The sequence below is a fragment of the Hippoglossus stenolepis genome, chromosome 14, assembly GCF_022539355.2.
Source record: "Hippoglossus stenolepis isolate QCI-W04-F060 chromosome 14, HSTE1.2, whole genome shotgun sequence".
Classification (NCBI taxonomy): domain Eukaryota; kingdom Metazoa; phylum Chordata; class Actinopteri; order Pleuronectiformes; family Pleuronectidae; genus Hippoglossus; species Hippoglossus stenolepis.
Window position 1 is genome coordinate 11,696,878 of NC_061496.1, and position 16,105 is coordinate 11,712,982.

General features: G+C 40.3%; 2 protein-coding genes across 3 annotated transcripts in view; both read right to left on the minus strand.

The window, feature by feature from the left end:
• Nucleotides 1-6,991, minus strand: part of psmd1 (proteasome 26S subunit, non-ATPase 1) — a 33,654-nt gene extending 26,663 nt beyond the window's left edge. Inside the window, exons 1-16 of one of the 2 annotated variants that reach the window (XM_035176284.2) lie at nt 6,803-6,991; nt 5,732-5,775; nt 5,413-5,486; nt 4,909-5,078; nt 4,478-4,686; nt 4,115-4,258; nt 3,562-3,788; nt 3,262-3,322; nt 3,019-3,147; nt 2,829-2,917; nt 2,625-2,703; nt 2,340-2,513; nt 1,943-2,054; nt 1,373-1,569; nt 891-986; nt 180-244 (exon numbers count right to left, since the gene is read on the minus strand). In XM_035176284.2, coding sequence (XP_035032175.1) covers nt 180-244; nt 891-986; nt 1,373-1,569; nt 1,943-2,054; nt 2,340-2,513; nt 2,625-2,703; nt 2,829-2,917; nt 3,019-3,147; nt 3,262-3,322; nt 3,562-3,788; nt 4,115-4,258; nt 4,478-4,686; nt 4,909-5,078; nt 5,413-5,486; nt 5,732-5,775; nt 6,803-6,818 — 1,886 coding nt within the window. In that variant the 5' untranslated portion in view covers nt 6,819-6,991. The remainder of the gene's footprint in view (nt 1-179; nt 245-890; nt 987-1,372; nt 1,570-1,942; nt 2,055-2,339; nt 2,514-2,624; nt 2,704-2,828; nt 2,918-3,018; nt 3,148-3,261; nt 3,323-3,561; nt 3,789-4,114; nt 4,259-4,477; nt 4,687-4,908; nt 5,079-5,412; nt 5,487-5,731; nt 5,776-6,802) is intronic. The other variant, XM_035176285.2, reaches the window with a different exon arrangement.
• A 609-nt stretch (nt 6,992-7,600) lies between these two features.
• Nucleotides 7,601-11,776, minus strand: LOC118121537. Its single transcript, XM_035177498.2, has 3 exons — nt 10,899-11,776; nt 9,741-9,854; nt 7,601-9,103 (listed from the first exon to the last, which is right to left on the minus strand). The coding sequence occupies exons 1-3, from the start codon at nt 11,668-11,670 to the stop codon at nt 9,009-9,011; spliced, it is 981 nt and encodes a 326-aa protein (XP_035033389.1). The 5' UTR covers nt 11,671-11,776; the 3' UTR covers nt 7,601-9,008.
• Between the last annotated feature and the right edge of the window lie 4,329 nt (nt 11,777-16,105).

Consider the following 16,105-nt stretch of genomic DNA (forward strand, 5'->3'; position numbering starts at 1 on the left):
CATTTAGTCTCCACACAAAGCAGCGCGTGTGTGTGTGTGTGTGTGTGTGTGTGTGTGTTGGGAATAAGGAACTGGGAGTTTGGCCAGTTCCTTGAGGCCTTAAAGAGAAACCCCTCTGTTGGATATAGAGAAACTAAACAAGAGTATCCTTCACTCAAGTAATACAGTCGGGAACCTACCTGAACAAGATGAAGCCGATGGACTCGACAGCAGCCCTTCTGACGTCGTCGTTCACGTCACTCACCTTATTTAAAATAAGTAAAACAGTCAAATCACCACAGCCAATACTGAGACTCATCAAATCATGCAATTAACATTATCGATGTGGCTCCCTTATGGCTCACAGTGTGAGGCACATGCTCTACCATGGCACCATCTGATAGCTTGTATAAGGCACCACCTACAGGACAACATGTTGAACTGTTCACACCTGTCAATTATGTTTTGTTTGCAAATTAAGCCACTGAAAGTACATTGACACATACATATATATATATGAATCCTTATGTTATATTGTCATCAGTTTAAACTGCCATCTGACAAACCAGTTATTTTCCTTGTTGAAATTTAATTATTTCAGTGTTATGGTGGATCTAACAATTAGCGCTGGTTTTAACAAAAACTTTCAAGACTTGATGGATTCTGAACTTCAATCACAGATTCATCAAATGATCAGAACAACACTGTTGCTGATGTCTAACCCTTTAAGAAGAGCCAAATGTTGTATTCCAGCAAAACTTGAATCTTTTAACAAACCTAAATCAGTAACCAAGTAATGCCAGCTACAGTTATGCAGCCCTGGCTCTTGGCATCGGCTTCACTGCCAGCAAGATAAACCTGTCTCCCCTGAAAAACTGTTGTGAAGAGGAGACATAACTGGAAATACTCACAGCGACATGTAGCAGACGCCGAATGGCCTTGTTGTTCCCAGAGCCGCAGTAGGCCATTCCCACAGAGTACATTCCAGAGCGCCGCAGGATGGGGTCCTATCATTGACAGTGAGAGGAAGCAGAGCTTTGAGACTTTGTGTCTGGATACAAAACCGAGATCAACATTAATTGAGTCATTTACCACATTCAGGTCTTACAGAAGGGTTTCTGGCAAACAGTACAGAGGTAGTCTCCCATATAATAGATATACACACACACACAACCTGGTGTTGTATGAATACAGGAGTCAAAGCAATCCACATAAGAACTGGCCAACTGCAAGGTTTACGGAGTGCGATGGTTCTTTTAAACAGCCTCCCACCTATGTATTTTTCCAATTCAAGCTGGGGTCATTGCATGTATAGTGTTTTTATATGTAAAAGCTGCAAGAGTGCCACAAAAACACTGCATGTACATTTGCTCCGAGTGCATTTCAGCCTCACCTTGTCTCTGCAGAGGCTTTCAATGAGGGCATCAGCCTCCTCCATGCGTCCATACATCACCATGGCGATTCCAACTGCCAGGCCACGCAGGATCTTCTCATGCTGCGTCTCCTGAGCATAGCCGACCATGTCCTCAATGGCCTGGGCCGACTTGGAGCCCAACATGACGAGACCCAGAGCCAGACCTGCAGCTTCACCTGAGGGGTTACACATTACCATCAGCAGGTTGTTTGTTTTAACCCCAAATCAGATGTTTACTCGTGTATATTACTCAACTAGATTTAACAGCAATCAATGCATGTTAGAGATGTTGCAAAATCACTACCCGTTGCATATGGTAGACACCTTTTTGTCACTACATTTGTTTGACCACATATTCTTCCCCAAAATAATTTTCAAGCCTATTCATTTTAATATTCGGTTATTAACTATCAGACATGGGAAAAAAGGTAGTTAATTACCATTGTCGAGGTTAGGTAATTTTTTGCAAGCTGAATACTAAAAAAACAAAAACTACTTAGCCACCCTGCTTTTCAGAAAACTTTTCATTTTTGTCAGTGGCCTACGCACCAGTTACAGCATCATCCTGGTACAGGTTGGATTTGAGGAGGTCATAAACATCCTGTCTGGCTGTGCCCAAAGCAGCCAAGCCAAGGCCAAGAGCACCACCATGACGGACGATCTGTACCGCAGAAGAAGAAAACAGAGCATGAGTGATGGAACACGGAACATAAATCCACCAACTGACTGTGACTCAAAATAAAGGGGTTTCCTCAGCTAAACACCTGAGGCACTAATGTTATTTTCTCCTTATCATTATATTATTTATTTGTTCTAAGTTATAACTTTATAGTGATATAGAGACAAGAGTAAATTTAAATAACAGGAATATTGAGGTTTTCTAAACTTTTACCTAGTAGTGTATTTTGTTACAAGCAGCATTCAAAGTAAACATCAAAACACTCACATCATTGCTTGCGTTCTTGAGCTGACTGAGCAGGTAGTCGATAATGTCGCCACCATGGTTGGCATGAATGAGTCCCAGAGCGTACAGGCCTCCTCCTTCCTGGTAGGCTGAGCCAGGGGAAGTGTCTTTGGGCAAGTACGTGGCCATTAACTGGAGAGCCTCTTTCTCATGGCCCTGGAAAACACAGCATTTTATATTCAAAATGAAATTGTATTACATTAATAATATACATAACATTTTTTAAACTTAGATTATACCATCATCATCATTGTGAGGGAAATTTACCTTGTGGATGACACCCAGACTTGCTGTTGCTGTGAACTTTGCCCAGTTGGTGGCTCTCGCAAGCCATTCTAAGTTTTCTCTAAAAAAATATAAAACAAAAACTTTTAGACATAACATCACTTGAAGTAAATATGTTTCTCAGTCGCTTTGTGCAATGTGTGAAATTGATTGTTGTTCCACGTTTGGTTCAGGCTACACAGTTACCTGAGGAACTGGTCACTTGTTGTTCCTGTGTGCATGAAAGAGTTGGCTATTACTGTGGCTGTGTGGCACACAGAATTTCGGACTGCGTCCTAGAGTGATGGAGAAAAGAAATTGAATGAAGTAGCTGTAACAGCCCATTTAGTAGTTCATTTGACCATGTAAACAATAATTTGGACGTTCATCTACTTACCTTTGTGTTTTTGAGAATCATTAGATCTGTATTGTTATTTCGAATTAGAAACTGCAAGTGCAGCTCAATGGCCATCTCCCCGCTGAGGATTTTGATCATCTTGGCATTCTGGTCTTTGGGCTCATCTTTCTGAAAAACACACAAACAGACGAATAAGAGTTGCTCTGTGTGGAAAAACTAAATAAATCACAAACAGCTGGTATCACAAAAGTTTTGATGTACAATCCAATCCAAAGATCTTACCGTTTCTGCTGGCTTTCCAGCGGGGGAGCTCCCAGCTTTGTCATCTGTCTCCATTGCATCACTGTAACATAGAAAAAAGACTTATGAGTATTGAATCACATAATTTGAAGTAACTAATGTAGTATCTGAGGTCCCTCATAACTTTACTGTACTTAAACTTTAAAAGGCGAAAATATGTCAATACAGACTGATAATTTAGCCCCCGGACTTGGGTTTCGGTACCCACTGCTGGTGAACCTAATTTCCAGATGGTGCTTCAACATAGGTATTGGTGTGTTATTGTTTTCTTTCCCTGCTCACCTGTCTTTGTCAGGCGTTGGCACAGTTCCTGTATTTGTAGAGCCAGGTACAGCGGGAATCGGTGTTCCAACAGTCCTCAGGTTCTGGATGACAGAGGAGAGGAATTGCTGGCTAGCGCTCTCGTACAGGTCAAAGCAGATCTGATAGGCCATCAGCAGGTTGTCCTCCTTCACTAGCTTCTCCAGGATGTCGCTCACAGCCTGTGGGTCATCCAGGAATATCAGGCACTAGAGAGAAGAGGACAAAAAAAATAGATAAAGATTTTAGGTTCACACTTGATGGGAATCCAGTTTGTTAAGTAGACCAGTGAACGGCAGTAAAGAGTTGCACCAGTACCTTTTAGTCTGTTTGACTCTGGCTAACAAACAAGTCATTCTATTTTATATCTTGAGAAACTAATGATGGTCTAATCCTAATTACATTATAGCTGCATTGCAAGAAATCAAAAGACATGAACTGTTAAAAAGTGCTTGTCAATATTCCCAAACAATGAATGACTGGTTGTATAATCATAATAATTACAATCTGAGTTGGTTGAGTATTTGATGTTTACCTGGCAGACATTGATGAAATCAGGCTTCTCCAAGTTCATGTAGAGCTTGACCAGCACGCGCAACACCTCATTACGGAATTTCTTGTTCTGCATTAGCGACATGCACACTTTCAGGCTGTAGGCAAGGAGCCCGCTCACATCAGTCTGCATGAAGAGATAAAGAAAAAAGTAGCAGTTACTTATGTGTTTCATAACAAAGGCAGAATAATTCTGGACAGTCGGCATCAGAAATTAAAACCTGGACTCTTGTATGTAATTATGCTTGTACCCATTATGTATTCAGAGCTCAACAGTGCAACTATTTCACTTGTATTTGCAAATAAAAATAGAAGTGTGCAAACAAACAAAACAAAAGCTGCTAACCGATTCCAAGATGGTTTTCTCAAACATATCAAGGCGCCTGGTCTCCAAGGCGATGCCAATGGCCTGCTTGTACTTGTGATCGTCAAGGCAACGCAGAAACATCTTGTTGACAATCCCTTCGAGGCGGGGATCAATGCTTTTCTTCTCCTCCTCCTCTGGCAGCTCGGCATTCTCGACCCGCAGCTTGGTGTAGTGGTCAATGCATTTGGCTGGCAGACACAAAGAAAAGAGGGTCTTCATTTTATTGCAGAATTCAACTACCAAGTTCAAGTCAACATCACTTAATAACTTAACTTAATTTATTGGCTTATTTACTTCACACTGGCACACAAGAGTACCAGGTTCACAGTAGCCTCAAAACAAGAGAATTGTCACATGGTCACCAAAAAAAACTGGTAAATAAGGTCAAGTGTTTTTTTTGGTTCTCTCACCAATGATGGTCTCCACATATTCTGAGTTGTCTGTGACATTGAAGAGTTCACCAGCACCAAGAGCGTAGTTCAGAGATTCCTCAAAGGCTCCCAGGTGGTAGAAAACCTTAGAAGCCACCAAGGCAGCGAATGCTCGACTCCGAAACGTCTCATCCTCATACAAGACCTCACTGTGAGTAGAAAACAAATGGTTGCAGTACACAAGAATGAACACTTGCACAATTAAATGTATATGCATCACCCAATCAGCATTAACTGTGTTTTCAATTACCCATGAGCGGTTTGTGCCATAGAGTAGCAACTAGCAAACTACAATGCCCTGCTACACTTTATCTGCCTCTGTTGAGGTGTGCCAATATGGGCTTGTCACCACTTATAAGGCAGGCGATACAGCATTGACTGTATTTTGATTTAAAAACAAATCCAGGAGTGTAGCCTAATGTTCCCTACTGTAAGTTTTTGAGCATCAGTTATAGTTTCCAGTCATAATGTAGTCATACTTACATTTTATCTACAGATCCCGAAATCTCAGCCCAGAAGTCATTCACAATGGAGTCTAGCTTGTGCAGAGCAAACTCCTGTAAATGAGACAGAGTTGTTTCATTTAGATCTTTTACATGTTGACTTACACGTTACTCATGTTCTTTATGAAACATTTCATGGCAAGTCAGTGCCCTACAACTTATGTGCTTATACTTGTATGTAAAATACTGGCTTGCAATTTCTATGTTTATAAACAGCAGTGAACATGACATGAGATGAAGGTATCTCAGATTCTTTCATCTTGAGGCACCTGGTGCACCACACCACACACTCATCTTACCTTGAGCTGCGGCTCTTCCTCGTCAAGGAGGGAAATAATTCCAGCTAAAAAGAAAGGAAATCAAAACTGATTGAGAGGTTCACACACCTTCATCTCTTTGATGACACTTGACCCTATGATGTCAGAAGTGCATGATTTCAGTAAAACCTGAGTAGATTCTTTCAGTGTCTTAGTTATTGAATTTGAGCAAACTTTACCTGTTTTCATTATTAGGGTTGAAACTAATGATTATTTGTATAATCAATCGCCAGATTATTTTTATACATTTTATACAAAAAACTTCTGAATCTTAAAATGTCTTCTGAACGACAAGTAATCCAAATACCCAGAAGAATGTAAAACTATATAATCTTTTTTATTACAAATACATTTGTAACAAACATGACAGAGAAATGCAGGAGGAATTTTCATTTGAGAGGAAATAATTTAGGGAAAACATAGTATTGTTTTACAAATGATCATTAGATTAATCAAAGCTTATGTTTATTTTTCTGCTTATTCATCGTTTCATTTCTATGAAAGCAGCACAAACTGTTTTTGGTCTCAGGCTCAAACGGTTACGGACCATAGATGTCAGGTGCTTATAACTGACACTTTAGTAAAGTAAATAAATGGAAACGCGCTTTATTTACCGATTAAACTCCCAAACTGACAGGAAGAGAAAATGGTTGAATCTGATCATGATTTGCAAAACTCCACTGACAGTAAGCTGCATTAAAAGAACCATGATTTGGTGGGTCGTTACCAAGATGAAACCCATTCTTTAGTTTTCATTATAATAACCGTGATCTTTATTATCTGAGCAGCAGAGATCATATTAAACACTGCTAGCATGAACGTTACAGCAACATTTTAAAACATTCCTGTATATTGAAACGGATGCAACGGTTAAAACATCCCCACGCTACAGTTAAACACACGGTAACAGAGCGTTTGTCCATGATGTTAAAACATGTTTGATAAATGTACTGTCACCGGTGAACACTGCTACATTAGCTCTGTGACTCAGCTAAATCAATGGCAGCATGCTAAAGACAAGCTAGCGAAACGAGAACACAGTCTACGACCTACCGGCAGATGTTATCATGATTGGTTCTTTATTTCCTCCTCAGCCCCAAGAACCTGGTGCGACGGTGGAAGTTCAAGAGGTTTAATGTCCGAGGATGAAGAAGATGCCACCGTTTTATTGTCAGTCACAGAGAATCCACAACATCCAGCCGCTAACTTCTTTTTGTCTGACACCGCAGGTCCCCTTCTAGAGGACCTCAGCTTAGCGCGGCCCTCACTTGCGCCTGACTAAAAATACACACTGAACTATTATATTACACAATCCAAATCCTCGCTGATTGTACCAACCTGCGTTAGCTTTATAAAGTTAAATATTGTCTGCCAGCTTTTCATCGTATTTGAAAAATGTTGATATGGTAATCGGACAAATTTATGGACAGGCATGTCTGTGGGCGAAATAGACTCCCAATGTTGGGTCATACATCTGTGCTGCACCTCTGTGAGGTCAGAAAATGTCTTTCAAAAGAGAAAGATAACATTTAAAATAGGTCACAGGTTGAGTTTAACACCTAAATCATTTTCTCACAACTGTCTGGCAATGATGTCTGGCAATGATATCAATTCTATTAAAATAAGAGGTTGTCAGTGTTTTATTCTGAAATTGTCAGTAAAGTGTACAGTACGTTTTTTATGTCTTTATTTCCAAAAGAAAAAAAAAGACTACAAGTAGTATATGTGTGTTGATTGGTGTTGCTATTTAAGCTGAGTGTTGATAGTAATCCCAGGTACATAACATTGCCATGTTGACTGACGGATGCTGCTCTCTGAATATTTAGTGAAAAAATGCAGAGAAAGTCCTTCTTATCAAGAGATACACAGGATGGTTTTATTTATATTACTGTACAGGCCGCTGGCAGTTTGTAACCTACATTAATACATAAAAAAGTGAAAAGCAGACTATGCAGTTTCTGTTAGAGATAATGCTATTGATAGCAGTCATGTAAAGGCACAAATCCTGAAAACAGAATCTCAGGGTCAGTAAAAATAAGAAAAGTTGGGCCCCTTTTCACAGTTACTCCTGTTCTCTGCAGTTAGTACAGTTTTTCTTCACTAGATCTAGCTCCAGGTTAGATGTGCAATAATTTAACACAACAGAAAATATGTTAAATTTACACATTCAGTCAGCACTACATAAGGAACACCACACTAATACTGGTAAGGTCTCCATTCGCTCTCATTCTTTTGATATCATGGTTTATGTTGATCATTTTCCTACATTATCATACGCATTATGGGCGAAAATACTCAAGATAGTTAGTGGCATTCAAACCACAATTTATTGGCGTCTGTTTGGCTCTAAATGCGACAGGAATACTTTCCCCACATGGTGGCACCATCACCAACAGCCAGAACTGTTGACATAAGGCAGGTTGGGTTCATGGATTCACGCTGTTGATGCCAAATTCTGACTGTGGTCAAAGTCACATGACCACATTTACCTTCTGTTTCTGATGTTTTATATGAACACGATCTTATCCACTAAACTGCTGCCACATGATTGGATTAGTGTATAAATTGCATTAATAACCAGGTGTACATGTGTTCCTAATAAAGTGCTCAATTCGTGTATCTAAAACTAACATTGAAAGGATCGGGAAATAGTAGATTTTGACACAGGACCCCTTTTAAAGATAGAGCTTCAGTCAGGTACACTAATAAAGACCTCTATCATGTCAGTTGACACTGTGATTTAATGGGGTATTTTCCAAAATAAACAATAATGAGCACAAATAAAATAAATTCAACTAGCACAGACCAGTTGATAAACAGTAAGCCTGGAGTTTTGGGGTCCCGTGGAGCAGTTGCCCTCATTGCCCAGTTGTTAATCTTGTTCGGTGTTTTCGACTGTGCATCATGTTAAAGTTGTACTTGTGCTGTAAAATGTCTACTTCCACTATTGTGCAGTCTCAGAATGTAATAAGCTAAAGTACAAGTGTCTATCTGAAGGTCTCTGCCCAAAAAAACCTGACATTAATGTGTTTCAGCTTCTACTGCTCTTTACATAAACAACAATCAGCAAGACGGCAACAGATTTGACTGTTTAACAAAATACTGCTTCAGGAATCACATTGGCTCAGCATTGGGGATTTTGAGCACCATAAGGAAATCCCTGTTTTAAGGCGCTGCAGCATCATGAGGCCAACTTCACAGTAAAACCAGGATTGTCCATAGCGATAGGCCTGCAGCCAAAAGGTCACGTGTCCGGACATCAGCTGTCACCTCCAGGTGGTTCTCCGTCCTCATGAGGCCCAACCGTCACGAAATTGTTTTTTTGCAGAGGGATGCCTTCCTCTAGACTGTCACCTGAAAAACAAATAAAATACAAGTACGTACAATGCAACCAGAGTTTAAAGAAAATAATACAAATCTGTGCTCTTTGTTATAGCTTCAATCGTGGCTAAATATTCAAGTTTAACATGAGAATGCTCTTAACATTTTTGTGTATAGATTCAATCTGACATCCAATCCATTACACAAGTTGTGTTTTTCAGTTGTATGTTCCCATTGAGGATAGACAATAATAAAAAGGTAAAAGATTTCTTAAATTTCCCACAAAAAGAAATTCACTTGTCCACCTAAAAAGTTACGACCACATTGCATTTTGCTATAATGAAGCTGGTCCCCACTGTGTCATCTAAAACAGATTGTTTATTCTAAATTATCATCACTGCATTAAATCTGATGCAAGGAGAAGCTCACAAAGTGTTAATATGTGATGTTTCTATGTGTCTGTTGATCCTGTGAAAGACTGGAAACCTGTATCTATGCCTTTTACCCATATAGTGCAATCTGGGATATAAACGCCAATCCCAAGAGAACAAGCATAATCTGATGTATATATAAGGAAAGAAAAGAATAGAAAAAAGGAGGTTTAAAGAAAATGCCCAGTGGAAGTGGAAATGTCTGGCTCTATCAGTCTCAATAGGGGTGAAGCAGCTACCTCTTTGCCTGCTGTTCGTAGAGTTGTTGGTCTGACCGCCGCCTCCTCTTCTCCGATGCCAGAACAAACATTGGAATGGCCAGAGAAGCGGGTTCCCTCTATTCCTGGTATTATCTAAAAAGAGGCAATAATAAAGCATTTAACAACTTGGCAGCTTATCTAAGGGCCTGCTTGTTTCATGAATGCTCCTTTTGTTCCCGGGGCCTTTGCAGCCATGCCTGGGAAGAAAAATGTGTGCAGAAATGTGTGGTCTCGTGGATATCATGGAACTGACCTAAATAATGGAGTGCACTTACACAAATTACAACAGTGTCTGCAGGAACGTAGACTGTGATTGAACTCATTAGTGGGTTATCAATTGTCCTATTATAATCAATGCTATTTTATCCCCCGAGGTATCATGAGGTACACTGAATGATTCTATGGTTTTCTGAATGAAAGGCATTGTTATTTGCCTTTCAGTTAATCTACATATGAGCTGTAGGATTGTGTGATATATGTACAATATAGGGCCATCATTTAAAGTATCTTTACCAATTTAAAAATGTTGGCTGTGCATCATCATCAAACTGCACGTTGTCCTGTTTAAAGATAGCAGGGTTCAAACTCCATGTCAACAAACATTTGCCCTGCTGATGTTCTTGATGGGCTCATACTTGTTTAACATACCACATTATTCTACACTAATCACAAATTACCTGAATATGAGGATGTGTGTTATTACATGTACAACTTTGCAGGCATTGTTCTTGATGCTGAGCATGTTGACCTCCGTACACTGTGATTGCAGTGAGTTTAAAATTGTCCAATCATAAGCAAATGTATTTGATCCTGAAAGATATCACTATGACTAGACATTTAGGTACTTTGAATACGATGGTTTTCTAAACAAAAGACATTGTTACTTCCCTTTTAGTAATAGTTACACGTGAGCTGCAGGGTTGTGTGATATCTGCACAATGGAGGCCCATGATTTAAAGTATCAAATCTGAACCAATTTAAAATGTTGTCAAATATGTCACGAATCACCAAACTGCATGGTGTCCTGTTGACAGACTCCAGGGGTCAAACTCCATGTCAACGAGCATTTGCCCTGCAGAAGACACGTTACTGTAAATTCTACACGAATCACAAACTTGAACATGTGTCTCATTACACCTGCTGTTTGGGACGAGTGTACCACTCTGCAGGTGTTTCTCTTGATGCTGAGCGTGTTGGCCTCTCGGTTCGGGATGAAACAGTCGCTCCATATCGTCTCCGGAGGATGTTTGTGGAACACTGAGCGGATCAGACTCTCCAGGAGCTGCGCGCACCGGCGGGTCTCGGCGCTCTCCTGTCTGGCGTGGATTAATCCAACGAGAGCCGGCCGCGCGATCCTGGCACGCTTGGTGCGCGCCCTGACGTCCTTCAGGATCTCCTTTACGCACAGCTCGCTGGAGACTGTGCTGACAAACGTCTGTCTGAAGATGAAGATGATGATGGGGCAGTCTATCGCTCGCTTCACGCTGGAAATGTTGGCCCTGCGCGTCGCTGTCTTTTGAGCGGACCGCGCGTTGCTGTTGCTGTCGCCGGAGCTCGTCTGTACCACCGGACAAGCTCCTGCATCCAAATCCCTGGGCCTCTCTGTCAGAGGGATTTCATTATTACACGTAGCCGCCTCTGTCTTGCTGTGGATGTGGTTCTCGCTCGCAGTGTCTTCTGGGTTGTCTGGGGAGGAGGAGTGGGGCTGCCCGTTGCTTTTCACATGGCTGCTGATGTGAAACATGTCACGTAGGAACTCCTGCAGGATCCCGGCGTCCTCCACGTCCTCCTCTTTACTTTCACGGACATCACTGACCAAATAAATCCGCTCCTTTCCTCCGATCAGAGCCACGGTCTTCTGGAACTCCCTCTCCTCGTCGGGCAGCGTGTCCTCCACCGACTCTGCCATCCTTGCGCAATTGGCGCAGCGCGGATCCGTGTCTTATTTACAGCGAGGAGTCGGGACGTTCACGGCCACAGTCATGACCGGTGAAGTGCAGAGCAACTTCCTTACGGTCATGGGCAGCTCCACCAACAGGGAGGGACCAGATACCCGGCGTCTGGTGCCATTGGCTCGTTCGTTTCATGGGCGGGGTCAAGTGCCAGTCACTGAACACGACACAGACATTCAAATTAATCTTTAAAGGCATCCGTCGTTTTTTGGGGGACTATACGGTGTTTTTATACTTTGCTTTAAAAAATGTATTGTTGGGTTTTGATAGTTCCCCCCCCCCCATGCAACCTCATAATCTCAGTGGCCATGGTCCACATCTAAATGCAAAGTGCTAAAAACTAAACTCTTCTGTAAAAGGGAAGCAGAGATCTGTATTAGCTCATAGCTCAAACCTTGAACTAAAATATGTTTAAAAGGAAGAAGAACAGAGTATATTTATTTAGTATTTTGTAATATACATGTTTTATTAATGTCTCCAATAATCAGTTTCTGGTCTGTTTCCATGGATTGCTGTACCCTGTCTGCACAACACATTTACCCTCGGGTACTAATAAAGAAACCTGACCTAACCTAACTTAACCTAATCATAGAGATCCTGGGGTTGACTGTGGATGATGACGTCTCAGGGTGCAGCAGCTGCTTTCTTTATTCCCACAATTCTCATAGTGAAGAGTCCTGGCTTCCCTCCTGTGTTGTAGAGTCCTGGCTTTACAGAGAAAAAGCAGAAAAAACAAAGACAACAGTCATAAGCACCAACTTCAACACAGCAGCTTCAAGTGTCTCCCCTGCTCCTTCAAAAACTAATTTCAGCGATGCTCGACCTCCTCTTCATCAGCAGTGTGCAGAGCTCGAGAGACTCTAATCTTTTAATCCACACATTCCTGTTAAAAAAGTGCTGTCAGTCTGAAACGTCCAGAGTTCACAGATTCAAGTTAAACAACTTTGGCTGCTGATTGCTTCACTGTTTACTGATGAATAAATGACATATAACAGAGTCTGACCAAAACCAACACAGAGGTTTCAGTCTCTGACCTTTAGACTCTGTGAGCATTGATTAGTTGGGAGGTGACTTTGTTCCTCGTCAAACTAAATCTTCACTCACATGTTTATCAGGTCATTATAATCTAACTAGTGGAGTAACTGGGGGGGTAATTCTTAAAGCCTATGGGAAAAACACAGTTGATGTTCTTTTTTTGTATGTTTTTCAACCAAAGATTATTTGAAGTTTGTAGTTGAACACATCAACATGAATTTATTTCCTGTACAGACACCATGAGGGAAAGATATATTATATGCCTTTTAAAAGTATTAATTATCTACTAACCTGTTTGCTGAGGGAGAGGAGGAACTGAGGGTCGAGAAGCTCACTTAGACCACTGAGCGATACACGGAGACCTAAACGAACTTCAAAAACAAAGAAACAAAGGAAGAATTTCACCATCAAAACGACACAAACAACTGTTGACAGATTATATTCAGGTCAGGGGAGATCTGTTGTTGCATGCTGGATTATATTGAACTGATTTCAGCCTTTTATTTAAAGTCAGATATCAGTGTCATTTGGTCTGGCACTGATGTAAATAAAATATAATACAAATAAATCGTTTAAATGAGACATCCCAAAGTTTTCCACTTTTCCTTCTGGAGTCAAGTCAGACCAGATTTCAAATAATGAATGTCCTCCTAAAAGAATAAATCACTAAACTTGAACAAAAGAAAGACATTAAATAATGCGACTGGTTCCAGTGAAGGTTCTTTTCAGCTCACCGATGGACTGACTGGAGCGATGTGGGCGGATGTGATAAACAATGGCTGACTACAATCACTTCCTTCTTTCTCTCTCCTGACAGGCCACAGTTATTTTTAAATGTCTGTCCCTTTGACTGAACGCACCTGTTTAGCAACACTTTCTATTCTCCCTGAAAATCCTCCCTGAAAACCTTTTGATTTGCTCCGACTGACTTTTCTCCCATTTTGACGATAATTTCAGTAGTTTTGGCATCAAACTAATTACCTAAGCTAAAATTCACTCTTTTGCTTCCATCTTGTGACTGAAGTCTTTAAAGTTAAACAGTGCTGTGTTTCAGAGTGCAGAGGGGAGTGTAACAATGATTTTGGTTTAGTGTGTTATTGCTCCTATGCTGTTGTAGAATATACATTAGCCTTTGAATAAAATCTCAGGTCAGTCAAGGGACATGTGCAGAACATCATACAGTGTCAGGGTTGTTGTCGACTAAAATGATTTTCAAAACATGTCCTGTGATTTTCTAGAAAAACTGTTCACTTTCACTAAATTGTGCAGCTGTCAAATAGGATTTGGGGAATTGTGTAATCACAGATAGAGCTGCTTTGACTTTAAAGCAACTTAATGCAACTTTTCTACCTAAAAAAACCTCTCTACCTTTTACTACAAAATTACTTTTAATTATATGCTCTTGTTCAATGTAACTTTGGTGAGTGGGTACGACTCTCCCTGAGAAGTGTGGAACTGACTGATGGTCCGGGCTTAAATTGACAGAATCAGGTCCAGCAAGTTCAAGAGTAATGCTAAAGTGTAGATCAGTTAAAAAGACATAGAAGTCATTCAAAACCAGCATTTATGTCCAGTATATAGTGAAGGAACTTTTTAAATATGAAGAATTCTAAACAGAGTTTGGTGTAGTTGTTACAGCTGCAGCTCTTCTGGTTCAAGAAGCCAGGGATCAGGGGTAATATCCACCGTGGAGTCAGAGATTGATAAGCTTTGTTTTTTCCCCTACATGGAAACCAATTCATCACTCGGACACATATAATATATATATTTATATATTTTTAAATGCCTAATAATTCTGATTCTTGTATCCATTTGACAAAAGACCAGAGGGAAACAAACAAGAATGCAGTCGTTGGTCGAGGTCAGCTTATCTTTAGTCTTTTTTTGCATGTCATCGTGCTGTGATTAGTTGAGCGGGGGGGGTATGGTGCAGTTGTGCAACCTGAGATTTTCTTGTCTGACAGTAGATCTCTGAGAGAAGAGAGATGAGAGGTCGTCAGGAGGTTCAGAAGCAAATCAGAGTGTTCAGCGTCACCAGAGCCCGAGCTTCTTCTTCTTCTTCTATGGACATTATTCTCTGTCATGTTGGTGTCATACTGAATCTGCAGTGACACTGGCTGGACTGTGGGCAGAAGACAGGACACTAAGTTATGAGCTTTAGATTTAAAAAAGTAAAATGTACAATGAATATGCTGCTGGAATGAATATTAACTTGGCCTGGTTTCCTCTTGGGGTAGATACAGAGAAACATTGATAACCTGGAGTGAAGGCGTTCTGCAGGAGTGGTTGTTTATCTGATGACCTGGAGGCAGTTCCTCTCCACGGATCAGATTCCTGTGAAAAACCTGAGGAATTGTGTTTCGTGAACGTTAAACCAACAGAATCTCCCCTGCTGATATCGTATATGGATAGAAACATGAGTGATTTGACATTTTAAACCAAAAAGAAACACAATGACTGGCTGAACAGTCACAATGACAATGTGTTTATGCTGAAGATATTATGTTCCGTCATTTTTAGGTCACAATCTACCTATTCACTCACAGTTAAATATCACAAAGTGCTTTAACTGGTTTTTCACTGAATTTTACATTTACTTTTTCTTGCTTTTCCCCTGGGCTGCTTCCATTTATGCTGCGGTGTAAATTTACCATAATGTCCTTAAATAACCCGGTTAAGTTGTTCCACATCAGTCAGACCTGGTTTAGTTTACTAGCTAGTCAATTGGGTTGTGATGATAATTGCCAATACTCCATTTTTCTCACAAAACAACTTGTCTTCTTTGAACCAGAAATGGAAGAAAATAAAAAAAAAAGGAAAATTTCAATGTTGGCGACACACTTGGTGGTTAATGATCACACTGTGCATCACACACAACAACACATAGATCTTTGGCAAACAGAGGAACAAATGCAAATCACCTTTATGGTAACTATTTAGTGATTTTGTTTTTCAACAAATTTATTTTTATTTTACTTTTCAAAAAATATTTGGGACAAACTAAACTAAATTAATCTAAACGATGTAAGAGTCATTTTATGCTTAGGAACAATCACTGTATTAGTGTCAGAATAAAATAAAATGTCAGCAACAGTACACTGATGTGCAGTACACATGACTATGTAACTAAATAAATCATTGTTTTTATGGATATGGTTTTTATTCAGAAGTGTAAATAACTTACCAGCTAATACAGTCACCAGAGGAAGTAAGAACAGCAAATTACCAAAACTAATGAAGATCCAACTTCTTAACCTCAGAGCTACAAAACAACTTGTCCTCATTGTCACAGCAGAAACGCAGCTCTGAATGAAATGTTTCTGAGAGGAAACATTTCAGTGTCCCAGTTTTAAAGTA